Source organism: Nematolebias whitei, chromosome 19 (assembly GCF_014905685.2).
Source record: "Nematolebias whitei isolate Nwh7 chromosome 19, NemWhi1, whole genome shotgun sequence".
NCBI lineage: Eukaryota > Metazoa > Chordata > Actinopteri > Cyprinodontiformes > Rivulidae > Nematolebias > Nematolebias whitei.
The window spans coordinates 24,958,325-24,978,588 of NC_056516.1; the positions used below are offsets into that span (position 1 = coordinate 24,958,325).

A 20,264-nucleotide genomic window follows, 5' to 3' on the forward strand; every position below is an offset into this window, starting at 1 on the left:
TACATACATACACACACACACACACACACACACACAAACTGGATTCCAAAAAAGTTGGGACACTAAACAAATTGTGAATAAAAACTGAATGCAATGATGTGGAGATGGCAAATGTCAATATTTTATTCGTAATATAACATAGATGACAGATCAAAAGTTTAATCTGAGTAAATGTAACATTTTAAAGGAAAAATATGTTGATTCAAAATTTCACAGTGTCAACAAATCCCCAAAAAGTTGGGACAAGTAGCAATAAGTGGCTGGAAAAAGGAAATTGAGCATATAACGAACAGCTGGAAGACCAATTAACACTAATTAGGTCAAGTGACAACATGATTGGGTATAAAAAGAGCTTCTCAGAGTGTCAGTGTCTCTCAGAAGCCAAGATGGTAAGAGGATCACCAATTCCACCATTGTTGCGCAGAAAGGTAGTGCAGCAATACCAGAATGGTGTTACCCAGCGTAAAATAGCAAAGACTTTTAAGTTATCATCATCAACCGTGCATAACATCATCAGAAGATTCAGAGAATCTGGAACAATCGCTGTGCGTAAGGGTCAAGGCCGTAAAACTACTGGATGCTCGTGATCTCCGGGCCCTTAAACGTCACTGCACCTCAAACAGGAATGCCACTGTCAAGGAAATAACAGAATGGGCTCAGGAATACTTCCAGAAAGCATTGTCAGTGAACACAATCCACCGTGCCATCCGCCGTTGCCAGCTGAAACTCTACAGTGCAAAGAGGAAGCCATTTCTAAGCAAGCTCCTCAAGCTCAGATGTTTGCACTGGGCCAGGGGTCATTTAAAATGGAGTGTGGCTAAATGGAAGACTGTTCTGTGGTCAGATGAGTCACGATTTGAAGTTCTTTATGGAACACTGGGACACCATGTCATCCGGACCAGAGAGGACGAGGATAGCCCAAGTTGTTATCAACGCTCCGTTCAGAAGCCTGCATCACTGATGGTATGGGGTTGCATGAGCGCTTGTGGCATGGGCAGCTTGCATGTCTGGAAAGGCACCATTAATGCAGAGAACTATGTTCAGGTTCTAGAACAACATATGCTCCCATCTAGACGTCATCTCCTTCAGGGAAGACCCTGCATTTTTCAACATGATAATGCCAGACCACATTCTGCAGCAATCACAACATCATGGCTACGTAGGAGAAGGATCCAGGTACTGAAATGGCCAGCCTGCAGTCCAGATCTTTCACCTATAGAGAACATTTGGCGCATCATAAAGAGGAAGGAGCGACAAATAAGGCCCAAGACGATTGAACAGTTAGAGGCCTGTATTAGACATGAATGGGAGAGCATTCCTATTTCTAAACTTGAGAAACTGGTCTCCTCTGTCCCCAGACGTCTGTTGAGTGTTGTAAGAAGAAGGGGAGATGCCACACAGTGGTAAAAATGGACTTGTCCCAAATTTTTGGGATTTGTTGACGCCATGAAATTTGGAAACAACAGATTTTTCCCTTAAAATGATACATTCTCTCAGTTTAAACTTTTGATCTGTGATTTGTGTTCTATTCTGAAAAAAATATTAGATGTTGGCACCTCCACATCATTGCATTCAGTTTTTATTCACAATTTGTGTAGTGTCCCAACTTTTTTGGAATCCGGTTTGTGTATATATATATATATATATATATATATATATATATATATATATTAGGGATGCACGATATTGGATTTTTGGCCAATATCCGATATGTTAAAACTTGTTTGGCCGATAACCGATTCCTATATTTTTTATATACTTTCCTTTGTCAGAACATAGTCCTCTTATTTAGGCTTATTTGCTACAAAAATTGTGTAACAGCTGTAAGAGCTGGTGACATACATTCAGTAACAGCCATATGATATGCATAGCACTTTAACTTATATTAAATGATAAGTGTTAAATGTTATTTATTAGCATTAGTCACCTGCAACTTCTTTTTTAATAAAAACTCAGTTGTTTGTGATCTGTGTAGTCTTAGAGAGTATTAAAAGGAGCACCACAGGGCACCTTTTACCAAGGTCTAACACCTTATTTTACACATTATGGCCAAGGATTGTGAGAGGCAAAATGATGCCATTTTTTTAAAAGCTTTCCATTACTTCATTGCCTCAAACAATAGACTCCTCTCAGCTGCTGCGGAGCATTCTGAAAACTCAAATCTCTTCACGCAGCAGAAAGCTATAAGCAGATAGAAAAGGATTTGCAGTGAGCCCATTCCTCAAATCATGATTCAGTTTAGAAATACTAGTTACCAGAAACAAGATGAATAGTTGGAGACTAAGTCTACAGGAAAACATTTAGAAACTGATTACAGATTTGGTATGAAGACAAATCAAAAACCTGCATTTGACTTCCAGAGAGGGTTTAAGGCAGGGGTGTCCAAACATTTTCATATGTGGGCCAAAACCTTGATGATGAAAGGAGTGGCGAGCCACAAAAATGTGAATTAAACAAATAAATAATAAAAAGCGTACATATTTTACAGTTTTGGAGTTTTGGAGAAGGGACAAAATTTACAAATTTTGGTGGAGAATGTGTTCTAGATTATTGTAGATCCAAAACATTAAAAGCTTCATAAACAATAACGTTTTATTACTTTATTTTTTATTTAATTTATTTGACTTTATTGATTTATTGCCAAAAGATTGCTCATTTTGAGATTTTTTTTAATCCGTTTTGCTGTTAAACCTAAAAATTATATTTAAAAAAAATGATCATTACATCTGCTAAAGGTCTACATCCTTCTCTTCAGCTCACAGGCCACAATATATCATCGTTAAACTACAGTTGTGGGCCACACAAAATCACTCCAAGGGCCGGCCACACTTTTATGCTATTTTAAAGCAACACAAACATTGCTCAAACATTCTAAAAAAAAAATTTTGAATTCCACATCTGGATAAAAAACAAACTTCTTGAATATAAAAATGTTGAACGTTATTCTGGATGGCTAGAATTTGTCTTCCTGGACAAAAGTTTTCATTCACGTCCTAAACGAACCAACAACATAAGACTATTGTAACATTAGCAGCTCATTTAGCTGCAGCCAGCAGGCTCATGTGTTGCAGAGCAGCAGCCTCCGTACAGCTGAGAGATAAGACAATCAGAAGCGAGGCATGAAGCCAGAGCAAACAAACAGCATCTGGTGACACAACAGAAGCTAAACGGAAACTTAGAGAGTCACTTGTTTGGTGTCGGAGGATCATTTCTGTGTTGCAACACCAGGAGACACGAAACAAACAATGCAGGTTTACTTGAGCATTTGTATGAAGGTACTTTAAAAACTATTCAGGCGCCAGAGGGAATCATTAAAAACAGCTCTGTCCAGCAGATTCAGTCTGCCAATAGCTGCACAAAAACACAATCTACGTCCTCTTTGCTGCTTCCAGATGAGCTCCCAGCTTTTAATTACCTATTGATTTTCCAACACCACTGAATAAGTTTAAGTACTTGAATGAGAATCATTAACAATAGTTGTTTACAACAGTTGTGGTAAAGACAGCTTAGAATTTTTTTTAAGCTAACAAATGAAACAAAACGAATTTGCCTGACAATTTATTATTATGATTCCTCATTACTGGGACGCACAATTTCTAAAGTTGAACAAATTTACATCATCAACTGTACAGATAACAGGCAAGGCGAAATGAAAATGATCACAAAAGTAATCCATGTCATCAAAGAAGTGGAATATTCTGTATATTCAGAGTGAAGTTTATAAGAAAAAACAGACAGATTCATAAATGAAGCATGAACTGAAGACGAGCACTTTAAAATGACTGGAAGCAAAACGGCACAAAGCAGGATGCTCAAAATTCACCTGTCTGGTAATGTTAGATATAATCCTCTGCAAAAAAGGTTTGTAAATACTGAAAAGATGTAATTCGTTTATCCTTTCAACAACATGAATGCAAATATCCTCGAGTTAAAGCTCAGAATCTGATTGTCAGCGTTTATTTTTGTCCAATTTTCTATTAAATCTGCAGCATTAAAGAGCTTCAGTCCAGATAAAAGTTTTACAACCTTCCAGATGGGCACTGACTTTAAAATCACTCATTTGACGTGTTAGCTGAGGTTGGATTTTTCAAATATCCAAAACAAGTTATATTTTGGGGAATAACGATAAAGGATGTCACTTCTTGGCAGGAAAAAATAAAAATACTGTTATAACATATTATACTTAACGTTATATTTTTTTGCTGTGAATTTATAACCCAGACTGACATGCCAGCTGCACAGTAGAGCTGACATTTCTAACCCGAACCTGGAGCCCGGCCCCACTCGACCCGGATTAGGGCCGGGCCAGGCCATAATAATGTGCTTAATGTGCAGGCCTGGTCGGTGGCGGGCTTTGGATTGAGTCAGCGGACGCGCACAGCTGACAATCAATTTATATGGCAACATGGCTTGCCATACAATCAACAGCCGCACGCAGCCATATGACCGCACGCTGACCGGCCTTGAAAGAAGTAAAAAGCTCAGTTAAGATTCAGATGGACTACTGCCAGCGATCCATCACCCCAAATGGACGTTCAGCTGCTGCACTCAGCGGACGTGCGTGGCCGACAACCCAAACAGGTGAGATCCCAAAATATCTGGTATGTCAGAGTAGGGTCTGTGTCTGAATAATGCAGAATGCAGGCAGAAGAAGGGATTTAATGCACTTTGATGTCCATGAAAGGACAAACACCCCCTCAGCTCTGATCTTCTGCCTCTTTTACTCAGCCACGCATGTCCGCCGACCGTTAATAACTATAAGCAGTCAAAGCTTAATTAAAAATGTCAGGGGGTAGTTCGGGTTTCGGACCTGTAATTACTGTTAATTTGTCGAGTTGGGTGGGGTTCGGAAATGGCAGCTATGGGCTGGGGTCAGGTCGGATTTTTTGGGGCCCGAATGCAACTCTACTGCACAGCAACACCAACAACCAAAGACGGCCTCTTCCAGCTGCTCATTTGCTAAGTTAACACGCATGAATTACAGGCAAACATAAATTGGCAACATGAATACATGGCTGCAAAAACACAAACCTATATTTGGAATATCGGGTCCTTGATCCTGAGTGAGTTCTTTGTTGTAGCGCAGGAAGAGGATGGTGTTTTTAAGGGTCAGAGCATGATCGAAGTACCGTTGAGCCTCACCCTCTGCTGTGCTCTCCACCTGAGGAAAATGCACACTCGTCATTTATTATCTCACTTTGGTACTTTAAAGCAAATGCTGATACTAAGCAAGGATCTAAAGCAGATTTGTCTTAAAGTTAAAAGTTCACCTTTTCAAGTTCAGCCAGGAAGCTGTCGAGAGTCTCATCAGACAGCTTCCCCACCTCAAACATGGTCACTGCATGACTCTTCAGATTCTGACGAGACCAAAACAAACAAAAAACAGATTTATGTGAAGGTTTTTTTTTTTAATTCTGCTGTTTTTAGGTATCCTGGGAATCGATTTGTGCATTTCATGCCCACATACCGGAGACAAGTTGCCCATCATGAGGAAAGCTGTGAGAGTGGAGTCAAACAGGAAGGCGATCCTTTTGGTGGGTGCAGCTGGAATACTCAGGCTGCTAACGCTCGCCGTGTCGGCTGCAAACACGTCCAAAATAATACGTTACCATTAATGCATGTTGAAACAGCTCTAACAACACAATTAATCATCAATTATTTTTTAAACAGCAGATATTAACATACGATTTTTGTGAAAAAAACAATGTTTACAACATTTTTTCCATCTCAAACAGATTTAATTAAACAGATTTGCATGTAAATGGGTTTGATCAACAACCCTTTTGATAATATCCATTTGCTTGCGACTCTGTCAGCTTAATATGCACAACTAAATTAAAATTAGGCTAAAATTGGACCACTTTAGACAAACGCCTATTGATGTCAAAATGACTTTCAGAAGCCCCGCTGAGCATTCTTGGGGATCAATTAGAGGTGCTGGCTCGAACCTCTGAAGCAGCAACCATAACGTGCCCTGAGTGCAGATGTGAGCGTTTGTAATTATTTGCATATGTAGCAGCACAGCCCTGGGACTGCGGGTGTGGACAGACCTTGGTCTTCCAGGCTGGTGGTGTCGGTGTCTGTGGCTGAGGAGCCTGCCTCCATGACGGGACTGCCCTGCTCCCAGGACAGCAACATTTTCTGGGGATCCATGGTGCTCCTACAACAGAGATCCAATCAATTCAACCCAGTGTAGCACATTATTACAGTCTAAAGTGAAATAAACTAACTGAACAGGTTTTGGATTTCTAAGAGTTTTATAAGGAGGATTTAAACGGTTGATATCAAAATTTATCAGTTCAGATGACGATAGATGAAAAGCATAAAAAGCATCTGATTGGGTGAACACGGCTTCATACTTGAGTCTGTTTACAGATGGGGTGTTCTTCCAGCTGGGGTGAAGCTGCTCGGAGCTGAACACTTGACCTTTCTTCACAGCGAAGCCGAGGCGACAGTACATGGAGACTGCGTTCTGATTAAACACGAGAGAATCACAGTCAAACGTCTCAACAGAACATATCCGATCATACACACCCCTGAATGGCTTTTCCACTGAGTTACACTTGATGTGGACACAGAAAGAGAGCACTGAAATAAAGTGGTGAAAAAGAAAATAAATGTGTTGCAGCTATAAAATGCACTGTTAAAAAAGGTTAAGTTGTTGATATATAATTGCAAATATATTTGCAAACTATTGTTCTAAAATCTTGTGTGACAAACTTCTGTTTACATCTTTGTTCCTACACAGAAATGAACATATCTGAATAAGAAGGCGAGGCTCAAGAAGGAAAAATATGCACCTTGGAAGATGTTTTTATACAGTTGTATTATTAATAATGAAACAAAGAATTACTCTTGAATGACCACCAGCACAATAATCAGAATGAGAGAAATTGCATTTCCTATGAAAATGCAGTGTGAATGCTTATTGCAGAAAAATTTGGTGAAAAACAGCTGAAATTAGCTAAAAAAAAAAAACATTCTGAAATCTAGCTGAAATGGAAGAACAAGCTTAAATTAGCAAAGGAAAGCAGAACGAACATAGATTTGCTGAAATAAGTTTAAATAAGCAGAAAATGAGCACAAACAAAATTAGAAAGTTAGCTAAAAAAAAAAAAAGCTGAAATTAGCGAAAAATAGCTGAAAAGTTGCTGAAAAGTCAGAAAGAAGCTTAAACTACCAGAAGGAAGTAGAAAGATCTGAAATGAGCTGAAAATATGTGGAATTAGCTGATAAAGCTTAAATTAGCATAAAAACAGCTCAATAGTATCTTAAATAACTTAAACTAGCATAAATAAGCTGAAAGGAGCATAACAAGCAGAAATTAGCATCAAGAAGTTAATTGGGCTGAAATTAGCAGAAATTACCACAAAACACTTTAATTTATCTGAAACAGTGGAAATTAGTTTTTTTTTTAAAAATGCTAAAAATATAGCTGAAAATGTATAAAAAGTTTAAATCACCAGAAGAAATCAGAAAGAACACGTTTGCCTAATTAAGCTTAAAGAAGCAGAAATGAGCAGAAAAAAGTGGAAATTATTTGAAAAAAGCTGAAATTAGCAAAAATAAATAAATAAAATAGCTGAAAAGTAGCTTAAAAAGCAGAAGGAACCTTAAATTACCGGAAGGAAGTGGAGAGAGCAAATTTTTGCTGAATTAGACTGAAAAACATCCAAATGAGTGCAAAAAAAGTGGAATTAGCAGAAAAAGCTAAAATGAGTACAAAACAGCTAACTCGTAGCAGAAATAGCAGACAAAGCTTAAACCTGCTGAAATTAGCAAAAAATTAGAAGCAGCACAAAAAATGTTCTGGTTAGCAAAAAGAATCTAAAAGGATCACAAATCAGCTGAACTTAGCTGAAAGTAGCTGAAAAAAGTTTAAATTTGCAGAAATAAGCTGGAGCAGAACAAAATGTGAAAGGAGCAGTGAAAGGTTGTAAACAGATCTAAAAATTTGAAGGATGTAAAATGAGCTCAATTAATTTATTATGAAAAAAATGGCAGAAAAGGCTAAATATATCATAAAGCTAAAGTTGCACCAATACCAAAAGTCATAGCACCATTCTCCTGAACAAGCTGAACGTTTTGATATGATTTGTTGAAATGGCACAATAGTTGTGGAACAAGAAAGATGCTGAAAAATGTACAGAACAAAAATGGATCTCGATAGTGTGAATGCTTCATAAACATTCACACTATAACAGAACAACAATAAAAAACAACAATATGACCGCTGAGAGGTGAAGAGAGGTTCACAGCTCGTTTTGTTACAAATCAGTTTCTCTGAAACACATACTACTTTGCCACACGACACCTAACTAAATGTTTTTGAAGAGTAATTTCAAAGCCTACATGGCAACAGCACTCCCTCACAGTAGCAAGTTTCTTTTAAGATCAAAACAATGGGCCCTGCACAAAAGGCAGAGCTAAAAGAAAGTCACTCTCAGGTGTTCACTGGGCCTCCAAACACTCCAAATAATAAATCTTATGTCATCTGTGAAAAGCAAGCCCAGTCCACTGAGACCCCACCCCACAATGAACAAGACCCAAGGGATCTTCTAATGTTATGAAACCAGATGCTTCAGTGCATCCAAACATCTTTTATCCAGGCCCTGTCCAACATTAGAAGAGTGGGTGCATTTAATATTTGCAAAAATATGATGATTTATGCAAAAAGTCTAACTTTAGTCTTCCTTTTCTGATTCATTTCTTCTCGTCTGAAAACGGGTTTATTAATTATCAACAACTGCAACAAAGATAGAGTTAAAATAAACAGTTTTATCTCAAAAGGTGATTATGTTAGTGTTATTTATTGGGATTGCATGGATGAATTTAAGCTGCTCAGCATAGGTTAGCTATGACGTGGACAAAACACTGATCATGTTGTTTTCTTGTGCAGATCTTAAAGTTACAACAAAACTCATGAATACAAAACTTTCTGCTTCTGAAATAAACCGCACTTCTCAACTAAGAGTAGTCTGGCATTTTTATGTTGATTATGTCCCAAATTATACGGTCAGGGCTATAAAGGCTGTGCAGTAATTCAGATGTATTTATCTTTATTTGTTTTAATGAACCCGGTTACAAATTAGTCATTTAACAAGACAAACCACAGCAAAAGTGAAAGTTGAAAAAGTTCTGCACAAAGGTTTCTCTCCTCTCGATCATGTCTAAAATGACAGGTTTTCTCCTGTAGAAGTGCCACTAATGCAGCTTCAGTCGTTCCTCCACAATGTTCCTTTGTGGCGACACGAATGAGACGGGAGCTGAAGGACAAAGAAGTTCAACCCTTCAAACTGAGGGTCAGACACATTGAAGGAGTTTGGCTCTTTGACAGAGAATGAGTGGAAAACTGGGTCAAACTTAAGAGCCTATTCAAGCGAGTCAGAGGGCATAGCGGCCTAATCCAGAACAATGTTGATGTAACAGACTGACTGCTGAGGTCTGTTTGAGTAGATTCTGCTTCCATCATTAAAATATAACTAGAGAAAGAGCCATTGTGCTGCAATATTTCCCAGCTCATGTAGGACATACTGTGGTTAATTATTTTTCCAAAGTCCTAGGTTTGATGCTGTTTATTAAAAATCAAAGTGTGTACTTGAGGACTCTTTGCACTGCCCAGTAAACTCACCTTCACTAAGTCCAAGTCAATCTCCAACACATTTGCCAACTGAGAGGGACAGACGGAGGAGGGATCAGGAGAGAGAAAGAGGAAAAAACAAACAAGACATGGTTGACAAGCTGATCAACAAACACAGATGCACTCCGACACTGTTACATTAAAAGGAGCACAGAAGCGGAGACGTTCCTTACACCCACCTCCGCCACATTTGTCTGCTCATCAATGGACACAAAGATTTTGTAGAGAAGCGTTTCAAAGTAATCGCCCTGGACACGGTTCATGACGAAGCCTTCGAGAGGGGGCACTGAAAGAAACAAACAGCTGAGCAAATATTTGTTTTTGCATTGAGTTGTTTCCACAGCGTGCTGCACATCCATCATATATCCATAATTGTACTCCTAGGCATCTTTCCAAATCAGTGCGACTCTATTATCCGTGATGTTTGTTTATGTTTCCACACTTAATCTATGTACATATGATGTTTAATCATCCTAAAGGCTCAAAGCAGAATGTGTCAACATACACACACTGTGTTGTGTCTACCTGAGATACAGCTGTCATCAGATATGGGAACGTCCAGGTAGATGAAGCCCCGGTTGTATAAGCCTGTAATAAAAGAACAACAACACTGCTAGCACAGTAAATATAACTAGAGAAATTGCATTTCCTGCAAAAATACAGTGTGAATGCTTATTGCAGAAGAACTTGCTGAAAAACAGCTGAAATTAGGTTAAAAAAATCTGAAATGTAGCTAAAATGGAAGCACAAGCCTAAATTATCAAAAGAAAGCAGAAATAACATATATTTGCTGAATTAATAATAATAAACAAGCAGAAATTAGCACAAAAAATTTAAGAAATTAGCTTAAAAAAAGCTGAAATAAGCAAAAAAAAAATAGCTGAAAAGGCATAAAGACGCTTAAACTACCAGAAGGAAGCAGAAATAACTGAAATGAGCTAAAAAAAAAAGTGGAATTAGTTGAAAGAGCTAAAATTAGCATCAAAAGAGCTAAATAGTATCTGAAAGAGCAGAAAAAGCTGCAAAGAGCATAAGCTGAAATAAGCAGAAAGAAGTCAATTAGGACAAAAGTAGCAGAAATTAACATGAAAACTTGAATTCATCTGAAAACAGCTGAAATTAGCTTACAAATATATATTTTTAAAAAAGCTAGCTGAAAAAGTAGAAAAGGCTTAAAAAAGAAAGCAGAAAAAACATGTTTGCTCAATAATGCTGAATGAAGCAAAAATGAGCACAAAAAAAGTGGAAATTATCTGAAAAAAGCTAAAATTAGCAAAAACAAAAAAACTGCTGAAAATGAGCTAAAACAGCAAAAAGAAACTTAATTTACCAAAAGGAAGTGGATAGAGCCAATTTTGGCTGAATTAGACTAAAAAAAAAGTTTTAATTATTGCAAAAAATGTGTAATTAGCTGAAAAAGCTAAAATTAACATACAAGAGTTAAATGGTAAGTGAAATAGCAGAAAAAGCTGAAACTTGCATAAATTAGCTGAAAGGAGCATAACAAGCTGAAATTAGCAGAAAGAAGTTAGAAGAAGCACAAAAATGTTGTAGTTAGAAGAAAGAATCTAAAAGGAGCACAAAACAGCTGAAAAAACAGCTGAAATTAGCGGAAAAAGTTTCAATTTGTACAAGGAAGCTAAAAGAAACTGAAGCAGAACAAAATGTGAAAGGAGCAGTAAAAGGTTGTAAACAGATCTAAAGATTTGAAGGATGAGCTGCGTTCATTTTCTATGAGAAAATGCGCTGAATGTTTTGGTATGATTTGTTGAAAAGGCAAAAAAAATGTGGAACAAGAAAGACGCCGAAAAATACACAGAAGAAAAATGGCTCACAATAGTGTGAATGCTTCATGAACATTCAGACAATAAAAACGGTCACTGCTGCTGAGGTCTAAAAACTCATCTTAAAACATGAACGAGTGCTTCAACATCCTCTGAAAAGATTTGTCTGGAAAACTCTCAGCCAAATGAGATTCAATAAAAAATAAATAAATAAAACATTCTTCTTTATGTATTCAGTTCTTGTGTTCCTAATCAGTCAGCAGCTATTCAATATGCTCTCAAACTGTTCTCTAATTAAAATTTAAACTGCTAGGACAAAACCTCAAAGCAATCCAGACACTGATGGACGACCTGAATTCAGCAGGTTTGACTCAAATTTGGTCGTTGTTGCAGAAATTCAGCGAGATGCCAAAGATATTTACTGTTTTATTGTGAGTTTCGGGTGCCTGACTTATACATAAACCTATGGGTTTATTCAAACCCTTCTGGAACAAGTTTACTCAGAGGTGACAGAGCCAAACTTAATCTGGTTTGACAGTATAGTTGGGCTTTAAATCCTCTGTTTGAACAGTACTTTTTGAATTTTGTCAGATCAAAGTAGAAAGTGAAGCCTACACAGAAAAACCTAGGAAGCTTTGTACTGTCTTGTTTAAATAAAAACTCTACATTTAGACAATATAATGAAGTTAAACAGCAAAAACTGCACAGTATAATGATAATAAAAGTATTGACAACCACAACACTTACAAAGTAGATAGTATTTGTGTAACTACGGTCTTTGCCAGTAGAGGGAGACAAAGGCTCCTCACAAGTTGAGATCCTGTGCAAATCTAACATTAAATACTCACTTAAAACCACATTGTACTCCATTATTCCCGCCAGCTGAGGACCTGAATCAATCATCTTATCAATGGATTTCTTCTCTGATGGAGAACAAACCTGCATCCAATCAAGCAAAACACAATATTAGAGCAAGCAAATGAGGATAGAGCGTATTCAAAAAATGTCTAAAGCTTCAAGGTTCTTTATTGTCATTCGCACCACATGTGGTACATGAGGTGGAATGAAACTGTGTACTCAAGGTCCCAGTTACACCCAAAAATATCAACAACATAAATGTAAAATCATCTGAAGTAAACAACAGCTGTTGTGCACGTTTTTTGGTGCAACTGGAAATGACAGCATAATATAACTGTATGAATGCCCTGCTTTTTTTTGTGTGTTTTGTATTATGTTTTTAATGTGTGAAAAATTAATTAATTTCTGATATAAACAGTGGTGCACGGTGGAAGAGCTGCTGCCTCGCAGCGAGTATGTTGCCAGTTCAAATCCCAGCAGTGGGCTTTTCTGGGTGGAGTTTGCATGTTCTCTCCGTGCACGCGTGGGTTTTCTCCGGGTACTCCGGTTTCCTCCCACAGACCAAAAACATGCATGTTAGTCTGAATGGTATCTCTAAACTGTCCCTAGGTGTGAGTGAGAGAATGAATGGTTGATTGTCTCATTTGTCTCTGTGTGTCCCTGTAATGGACTAGAGACCTGTCCAGGGTGTCCCCCACCTCTCGCACAGTGACGGCTGGATATGGACACCAGAGACCCCCGTGACCCAAAAAGGAAGAAGTGGGTAACGATGATGGATGGATGGATGGATGGATGGATGGATGGATGGATGGAACAGTTGGATGGAACAGTGGTGCAAAGGATGAATATTTGTGTATAAATGTTACTGAAAGCTCTGGATCAAACTCCACTCCTCACATTCAGTTCACTGGTCAAAAATTAGTGCACATTTCCAGGCCATGTTCATTAAACTCTTTTATTTCAACTGTCTAATAATGTATTTGTTGTTTAAATACCTGCTTGAAGGAGGTAAAAACCTTAAGATAAATTTGTGATCATTTATATTTAACTGTAAAACGGTTAGAGATGCATAGGCACATTAAACAGAAACCTGGAGAATAGAAACTGTCTGTCATACCCTTATGTCGTCCTCGGTGATGTAGCCCGTTTGTGCCACCCACCATGGCTCCACAGAAATATCCACTGGTTTGGCTGGTAGCAGGTCCCGCGCTGATTTCCTGCGAAAGAATTTCTGAGTAAGGAAACAAATAAAAGAACGTGTCAGTCGTCGCGTAAATTACAATCTTAACTACACATCCTCACATATCTTTTCAAAAGCTTTAACATTTTATATTTTTGTTTCAAGCCCGTTTTAAACAGATTCCAGATTTCCATCCAGTGACTGAGCCAAAATGTTGTTTTTTCTTTCAATATTGAGCTTTTATCTTAAAATATCAAGTTATTATATGAATGATATGTGACAGCATTAGTGTATCAAAATAAAAAAAAACACTCATTAAATCTACCTTTTATACTTTTAGTGACAACTAGTTAAGCTCAAGACTCGGCATAAAAAAAGCGCATCATGGAGACACAAATTTGTTATCAACCAATAATTCTCTAAAACGGTTTTCATTTAGGAACTGAAGGAACTAGATCACCATGAAAACCATCTTTAAAATGAAAAAACAATAAGAGATAAAAATCTGTGCATTCACAACCTGAAACATAATCATCAAGTGCTTATTTAAGAAATTATTGTATCCAAACAATCATTAACACCAAATTTTAAAAACCTATACTGAAGACGTCCACTTAACTAAACAAATGACATTTGAGCCAACGAACAAAAGTAGCTATTAATTATCTAACATTTATTTAAACTGACTCTCAAATTATATTTTCACCCAAATGTCATCCCTATTACTCGTTTTCTTTTATTAAAAAAGATGATTTGCTGTAACCTCAACCCAATTTTGCAGTGTAAAAACAATTCTAACTAAAATGAAAGAAAATAAACTATTAAACATCTCTTACTTTGGAGGACCTGCACTGGTTCATGAGGTCAATGTACTGGTTCCTCCCAATACCGAGCAGCCTCAGACCTGTGTAATGAGGGGAAGCAAAGTTACAGATGTATTGTTTATAGATTTTGTTCACAATACACAGCACTTGAACATTTAATACACTGGATGTGAATAAAAAAATGTTATTCAAAAACTGCCAACTTATTTTGTTTAGTATTCCGAGTCAACAATGTTCCTACAAATTATTTATTTAACTCCTTGTTCTTGATGTCCTCGAACTGTTCGATGGGTGTGTGGAAAGCTCCCGACCAGCCTGACTTGGAAAACCAGCCAGGAGGATCATTAATCAGTTCTGTCGATACGAAACAGTGAAGACGACAGCTACACGTTTCTAACAGTTTTGTTTTTTTGTCGATTCCAGTTCTTGTTGTACAGTAGATATATTTTTATCCATACATCATCTTTACCCGCTTCTTCCTTTTCGGGTCACAGGGAGTCACTGGTGCCCATATCCTGCAGTCACTGTGCGAGAGGCGGGTACACCCGGGACAGGTCTCCAGTCCATCACAGGGACACATAGATTCAAACGAGACAACCATTCACCCTCTCACTCACACCTAGGGACAATTTACAGTTACCAATCAGCCTAACATGCATGTTTTTGGTCTGCTGGAGAAAACCTATGCATGCACGAAGAGAACATGCAAACTCCACCCAGAAAGGTTCCGGGCCAGGATTGGAACCGGCGACCCTCTCGCTGAGAGGCAACAGCTCTACCAACTGAGCCAGCGGGCCACTATATATATCAGAATCAGAATAAGCTTTGTTATCATTGAACTGGAATACAGTGAATTATGTTTGTACAGTCGTCCAAAAGATGGACGGAGTGCACGCTGCTGTTGCTGAAAAGCGCGGCCACTATTCTTTATCAGAATACTTCTTTTATTTATTTATTTTAATAGATTGAATCTGTAATACCTGTAATGTAATTACTGTAATGCCACTTTAATTGGTGATATGCGACTTAGCTGTGCTGCTGATCTCATGCTGCTGTATTCATACCCATCTGCTCACTACAGACTCATGTTCAGGCTGCTGTTTAATATACCGTGTTGTTTTGCATTGTTAGTGTTTAGCATTTATCTTATATCCTTACCGTTTCTTTTTATACTTTATATTTTTGCTATTTTGGGCTGTAACTGGAATCTTGAGTACTCAATTTTGTTCCACCTCATGTGCCACATGTGATGCGAATGGCAATAAAGAAACTTGAACAAAAAGATACTCACGCTGTTTACACGTCTAGTGTTTCTGAGTAAATTAGTTCCCAACAGGTTTAGATTTTTAAGGAGTTTTGGATGTGACTCATGAGTACGTTTACAGCAATGGCCCATTTTTGACCAGTTTTAAAGTGTCTTTTTTTATTTTTGAGCTGAGGAGCGACAGAAGGCATCCCAGTTACTAATACTGTTAACATAAATTATGGATGCTCCATGTACATCGAGCCAACACTTGTGTTAGCTTACCCCCTCTCACAAAAACACATATATCCATCTTTTTTTCATTTCCCCCTTTTTGTCCTTGCCAGGTCACCGGGGAGTTGGTGCCTATCTCCAGCGGTCATTGTGCGAGACGCGGGGTACACTCTGGACAGGTACCCACAACAATGACGTTCAAATGTAAAGCTTGTGGTCCTAAAACTGTTGCTGACCAAAAAATGCTGCTAATTTATCTTTGAAGGAAATAATTTTCTGCATTTACTGGTATTACATTTTATTAACCCGATAAAAATCTTGGCCAAAAAGCAAAAGTTTAACACTATTCCTGATGTAAATTCTACGTTTTTGCCACCTTTAGCAAGTGCAGCAGCTCTTATGAGCAGATGAAATGTATTGGGGTGACTGCCAACAGGAACAAGTGAGGCACTTTTGCAATTCATCTCCTCCTAAAGCATCACGCATGTTCCGCCAAGACACACCACACAAACATCCACCCACATGAAACTCTGATGCACACTCGCTTTCCTTCTCCTTCCACCCACTGCAGCACGAAACGCATCCAAATCTCCTCGAAGGAGACTAGTGGGGATGGAAGTCCCTCAGTGTGGCGACGACAGCCCGCTGGCTGCCTTCTGTCTTTGCTGCATGAAGGTTCTGAACGGCAAGGACTCAGCCGCTCACCAGGCGATGCCAGAGCCCAGTTCACTTAGCAACAGAGAGTCAAAGAGTACTTCAACTGCTCATGGACTCAACAAAATAAAGCTGAGTGCCAAATTGGATTTGTCACAACTAGGCCTGTCACGATAACAAATTTTGCTGGGCGATTAATTGTCTCAGAAATTATTGTGATAAACAATAATATTGTTTGAAATTTGACAATAATTAGTAATTAATTTGTTTCGAGTGTAATAGCGTTTTTCAACCACCGGATGGCAGTATAAGCCTGTTTGAATTGAAGGATGGATAGTGAGAGAGCGAGCAGCGTGTCTCTTTAAGAAAATGGGAGGGAGGCCCCTTGATGTGACATGGGCTGTCTCTCTTCAGTTCTCAAAATGGCGGCTGCTCGGTGTGGTTTGAGCTCTTTAGCATAGCATTTTTCACACAAAGCTTTTAATAAAATATCAGCAAACAAGTTCTCAGCTTCTTTTTGCAGAGAAAAACAACTTTTTACATAAAGACATTGGTTTCAACCATGAATTTTGGAGCTTCGACAAGAGATTTTTTTCCCCAAGGTCGACCTGTTAGCTTAGCTCATAGCTTAGCTGCTTTGAACGATCCAAAAACACGATTTTGGACGGCTAAAACCAGTGGTGTTTCCCCTAGTTAACTTGCCATGGCGGGGTGCTCATCTCATCCATGATTTTTGTTGACTGGGAGGATGGAGACATGTCTGAGCGCAGCTTGTACCAACAGTTTTTGAGGGGGGGGGGGGGGGGGTTTCAGCATGAGGGAAGAGGCGCCTTTAGCTTTTTAGCTAGAGCACCTGTATTGTGCGCTGCTAGCTTAGCGCGACATGTTTGTGTTGTGCGCTGTTTATACAGACAGTTTTTGTGCGTGCTTGTGTGTGTGTGTGTGGGGGGGGGGGGGTTCAGCTTGAGAGAAGAGGCAACGTAAGTGCTGCCTTTAGCTTTTTAGATAGAGAGCCTATATGTTGCGCCGCTAGCTTAGTGCTATGTCAGTGCCGGGTTGGTGGGCAAGTTCAGTTTGGTAGGCGGGGTGCTCAGTTCTGTTGACGGGGTGGGGCACCCCACTTGTATAATGGTAAGGGAAACACTGGTTAAAACAGATTTTAAAGAGAAAGGGGGGGGTCAGTGAAGAGCACCGGAGTTAAGCTTTTTGTCATCCAGTGTCTTCAGTAAAAAGAGAGACACACGAAGAAACAATAAAGCCGATAAATTAAAATGAGATTGATAATTTTCATTTATCATGTGATTAATTGATTCATTGTTTATTGCAACAGGCCTAGTCACAACAGGTTTATCTCACATCTCACAAATTGTTTCATATATTGGCACAGTGGTTCAAACAGTTTAAACTTTATTAAAAAAACATTCACTTTATTGTAATCATAATCAGATAGAAAATGAAAAACGTAGGGTTTTTTTTTGTCGGTTTTAGACTGAAAAACCATTCAAACCTCAACATTATTGTTTAATGGAGGTGAGGCGCAAGTTGACAAATGTAACAGGAAGTCAAGGATGAAAGGTGAAGCGTGTGCACAGGTAACACTAAAGTTTGCATGTGACCTTTACACTATTCCGACACACGTTTGTTTATGCTAGAACAAATAAATGTGCTTTTCCTATCTGTGTTTACTGCCACACTTTTCATGTGATCAGAGAACATTTAAAAAGGTCACCGCACACTAGAGAATCCAACAACTTGTGTAAAAATATTAAGAGTATTTCAGCAGGAAGTTACTGTTTGAACAAACAATTCAAAGATAATAGCAGCATTGCACTTTCACTTTCTTTCCCATGGATTTCATTTTAGACAGCTCAACTTAATTTAACTCTAAGGGTTTAAAGAATAAGTACTAAAACTTTGCATAAAACCTTTATCCTGTTGTGGCACTGGACAGAAGAGCAACGAAACAAAACAAAAAGAGTAAGAAAATCTCAACAATGCAGGAGTAAATAAAAAGAAAAAAGAAACTCACAGTCAGCAGCAGTGAAGTTTGGCAAGGAGTCATAACTCTTCTCACTGTTCATAATATCCTAGAGGTGCAAAAAAGAGGAAGACAAGAGAAAAGATTAATTCAATTTTTTTCCCCTCTCCTTTCTGTGTCCCTGACCACTGATTAATACCAGGATGGCCTGATTTAGCCAGCCGAGCTAATTTTTACTCCCCATTTCCATTATTTTTTTAGGATGTGTTAACAAAATGTCACAATGCTCTGGGCAATTCAGTAAATTTAATCTCAGCAGAGTTTAGTGTAACGTCACACGAACGTGTATGAGAAAGAAGGGGAAGCCTTGTTTGGAGAGCTGATAACTCACATGGTTTGTCTTTCACAGAACACAGAGTGGGTCTGTGCCATTTGTTCAAAATAAAATAGAAAGTTTGCTAAATGTAGAAGAATCTGATGTTGCTGCTGGTTATGTGTGCACAAACTGATGAAGTAGTAGAAATACATCTGGCACATGCACACAATAAATGAGATAAGCAGCAAAACACGTGCAGCTAAATAAAAGGTGTAGTAATTTGGTAAAATGTTTGGATTTTTTTTTGTTTCAGTCTTTGAAATCAAATAAAAAGTTTCACAAGTCCAGGAGAACCTGGCCGATCCGAGTATCTGACACACTGGTTTTCTGTGAGCCCCTTTCAGTCAGCAAACTGGGCTTTATTAGTGAATGTGAGCCGTCATGCAGACAAAGCCCAAACTGACTGCAGAGCAGGAAGTGTAGCTTTCCCCTGAGTGGTTTTGTCCTGGGATCAGTCGTGTCTCCCTGAGCTGCTGCAGGAGACTTTACTAGACTCTGACTGACACCTAGTGTCCAACTGAGGCCACGTCTGTCTATAAATGTCCAGCAAAACAAACAAAAAAATGTGGCTGCTCAGTATTTTTTCTTAATGCCAGCAAATCACTATAAGTCATCTTAGAACATTTTCATTGCTAGATGATGGCAAAGTAACATGATCAACAGTTCAACAATTTTCAGTCAGGTCATCTGGACAGTTTCTTTTTTTGTGCTGAAACATTTCACCTTCCATACAGAAGGCTTCAAAGCTTCTACCCTGAGGCTGTTAGACTCATGAAACTCTAACCAGAATAATCACTGTGAAAAAAATCACATCATGCTGCTGCTGATCTGTTTCAACATTGCTGCTGATCTGTTTCATGATGAGGTGTTCATACGTGCTCATCTGCTTACACAGACTCATGTTCATGTTTGTGCTGATGTTCGACATAATGTTTTTATGCTACTAGTGCTTAGTGTATATTTAGTTGATGTTTTTCTTAGTTCATATCTTAGATCTTATTACTGTTTTTCTTATACATTTTATTGTTGGATGTAACTGGGACCATGTGTACATAATTTCGCTCCACCACATGTGGTGGAATGACAAAGAATCTCTGACTCTGACTTCATCAGTCAATGAAACACACAACACAAAACTGATTCTTCCCCAACAGCTTACTCCAAAGTGGAACAAACCAGTTATGTTGGTGCTACTTTGGAGTAAGCTGTTGGGGGAAAAATCAGTTTTGTGTTGTGTGTTTCATTGACTGATGAAGCCTTCTGGATGGACGGTGAAACGTTTCAGCACCAAAAAAAAAAAAAAACTGTCCAGATGATCTGACTGAAAATTGTTGGATTGTATACCTGAATTATTGAGCATGGACTTTGTTGATCAACAGTTATTTTGGAAACGTAATTAAACAAAAAGTGTAACTTCTGGTGAAAGTGTTATTTATTAAAGCCAAACATATATTTTTTTTCTTTTATAAACAACAACTGCAATGATTCTGAGT

At 38.3% G+C, this 20,264-nt stretch overlaps 1 protein-coding gene across 1 annotated transcript; it reads right to left on the reverse strand.

Moving 5' to 3' along the window:
• Positions 1-3,058: 3,058 nt before the first annotated feature.
• Positions 3,059-19,654, reverse strand: fam91a1 (family with sequence similarity 91 member A1). The gene is made up of 14 exons (XM_037692964.1): positions 19,610-19,654; positions 18,447-18,504; positions 14,299-14,366; positions 13,400-13,513; positions 12,273-12,363; positions 10,166-10,228; positions 9,820-9,926; positions 9,632-9,670; positions 6,360-6,472; positions 6,051-6,160; positions 5,468-5,580; positions 5,271-5,357; positions 5,032-5,161; positions 3,059-3,090 (listed from the first exon to the last, which is right to left on the reverse strand). Exons 1-14 carry the CDS (start codon positions 19,652-19,654, stop codon positions 3,059-3,061), a joined length of 1,170 nt encoding a protein of 389 aa, XP_037548892.1.
• Positions 19,655-20,264: the final 610 nt, after the last annotated feature.

Coding starts and splice junctions, on each gene's coding strand:
- fam91a1 (XM_037692964.1), bottom strand. CDS start 19,654: ATGAGCACGTATGAACACCTCATCATGAAACAGATCAGCAGCAAT. Junction 13,514..14,298: donor ACCAGTGCAGGTCCTCCAAA/GTAAGAGATGTT, acceptor TTCCTTACTCAG/AAATTCTTTCGCAGGAAATC. Junction 9,927..10,165: donor TGATGACAGCTGTATCTCAG/GTAGACACAACA, acceptor TGTTTCTTTCAG/TGCCCCCTCTCGAAGGCTTC.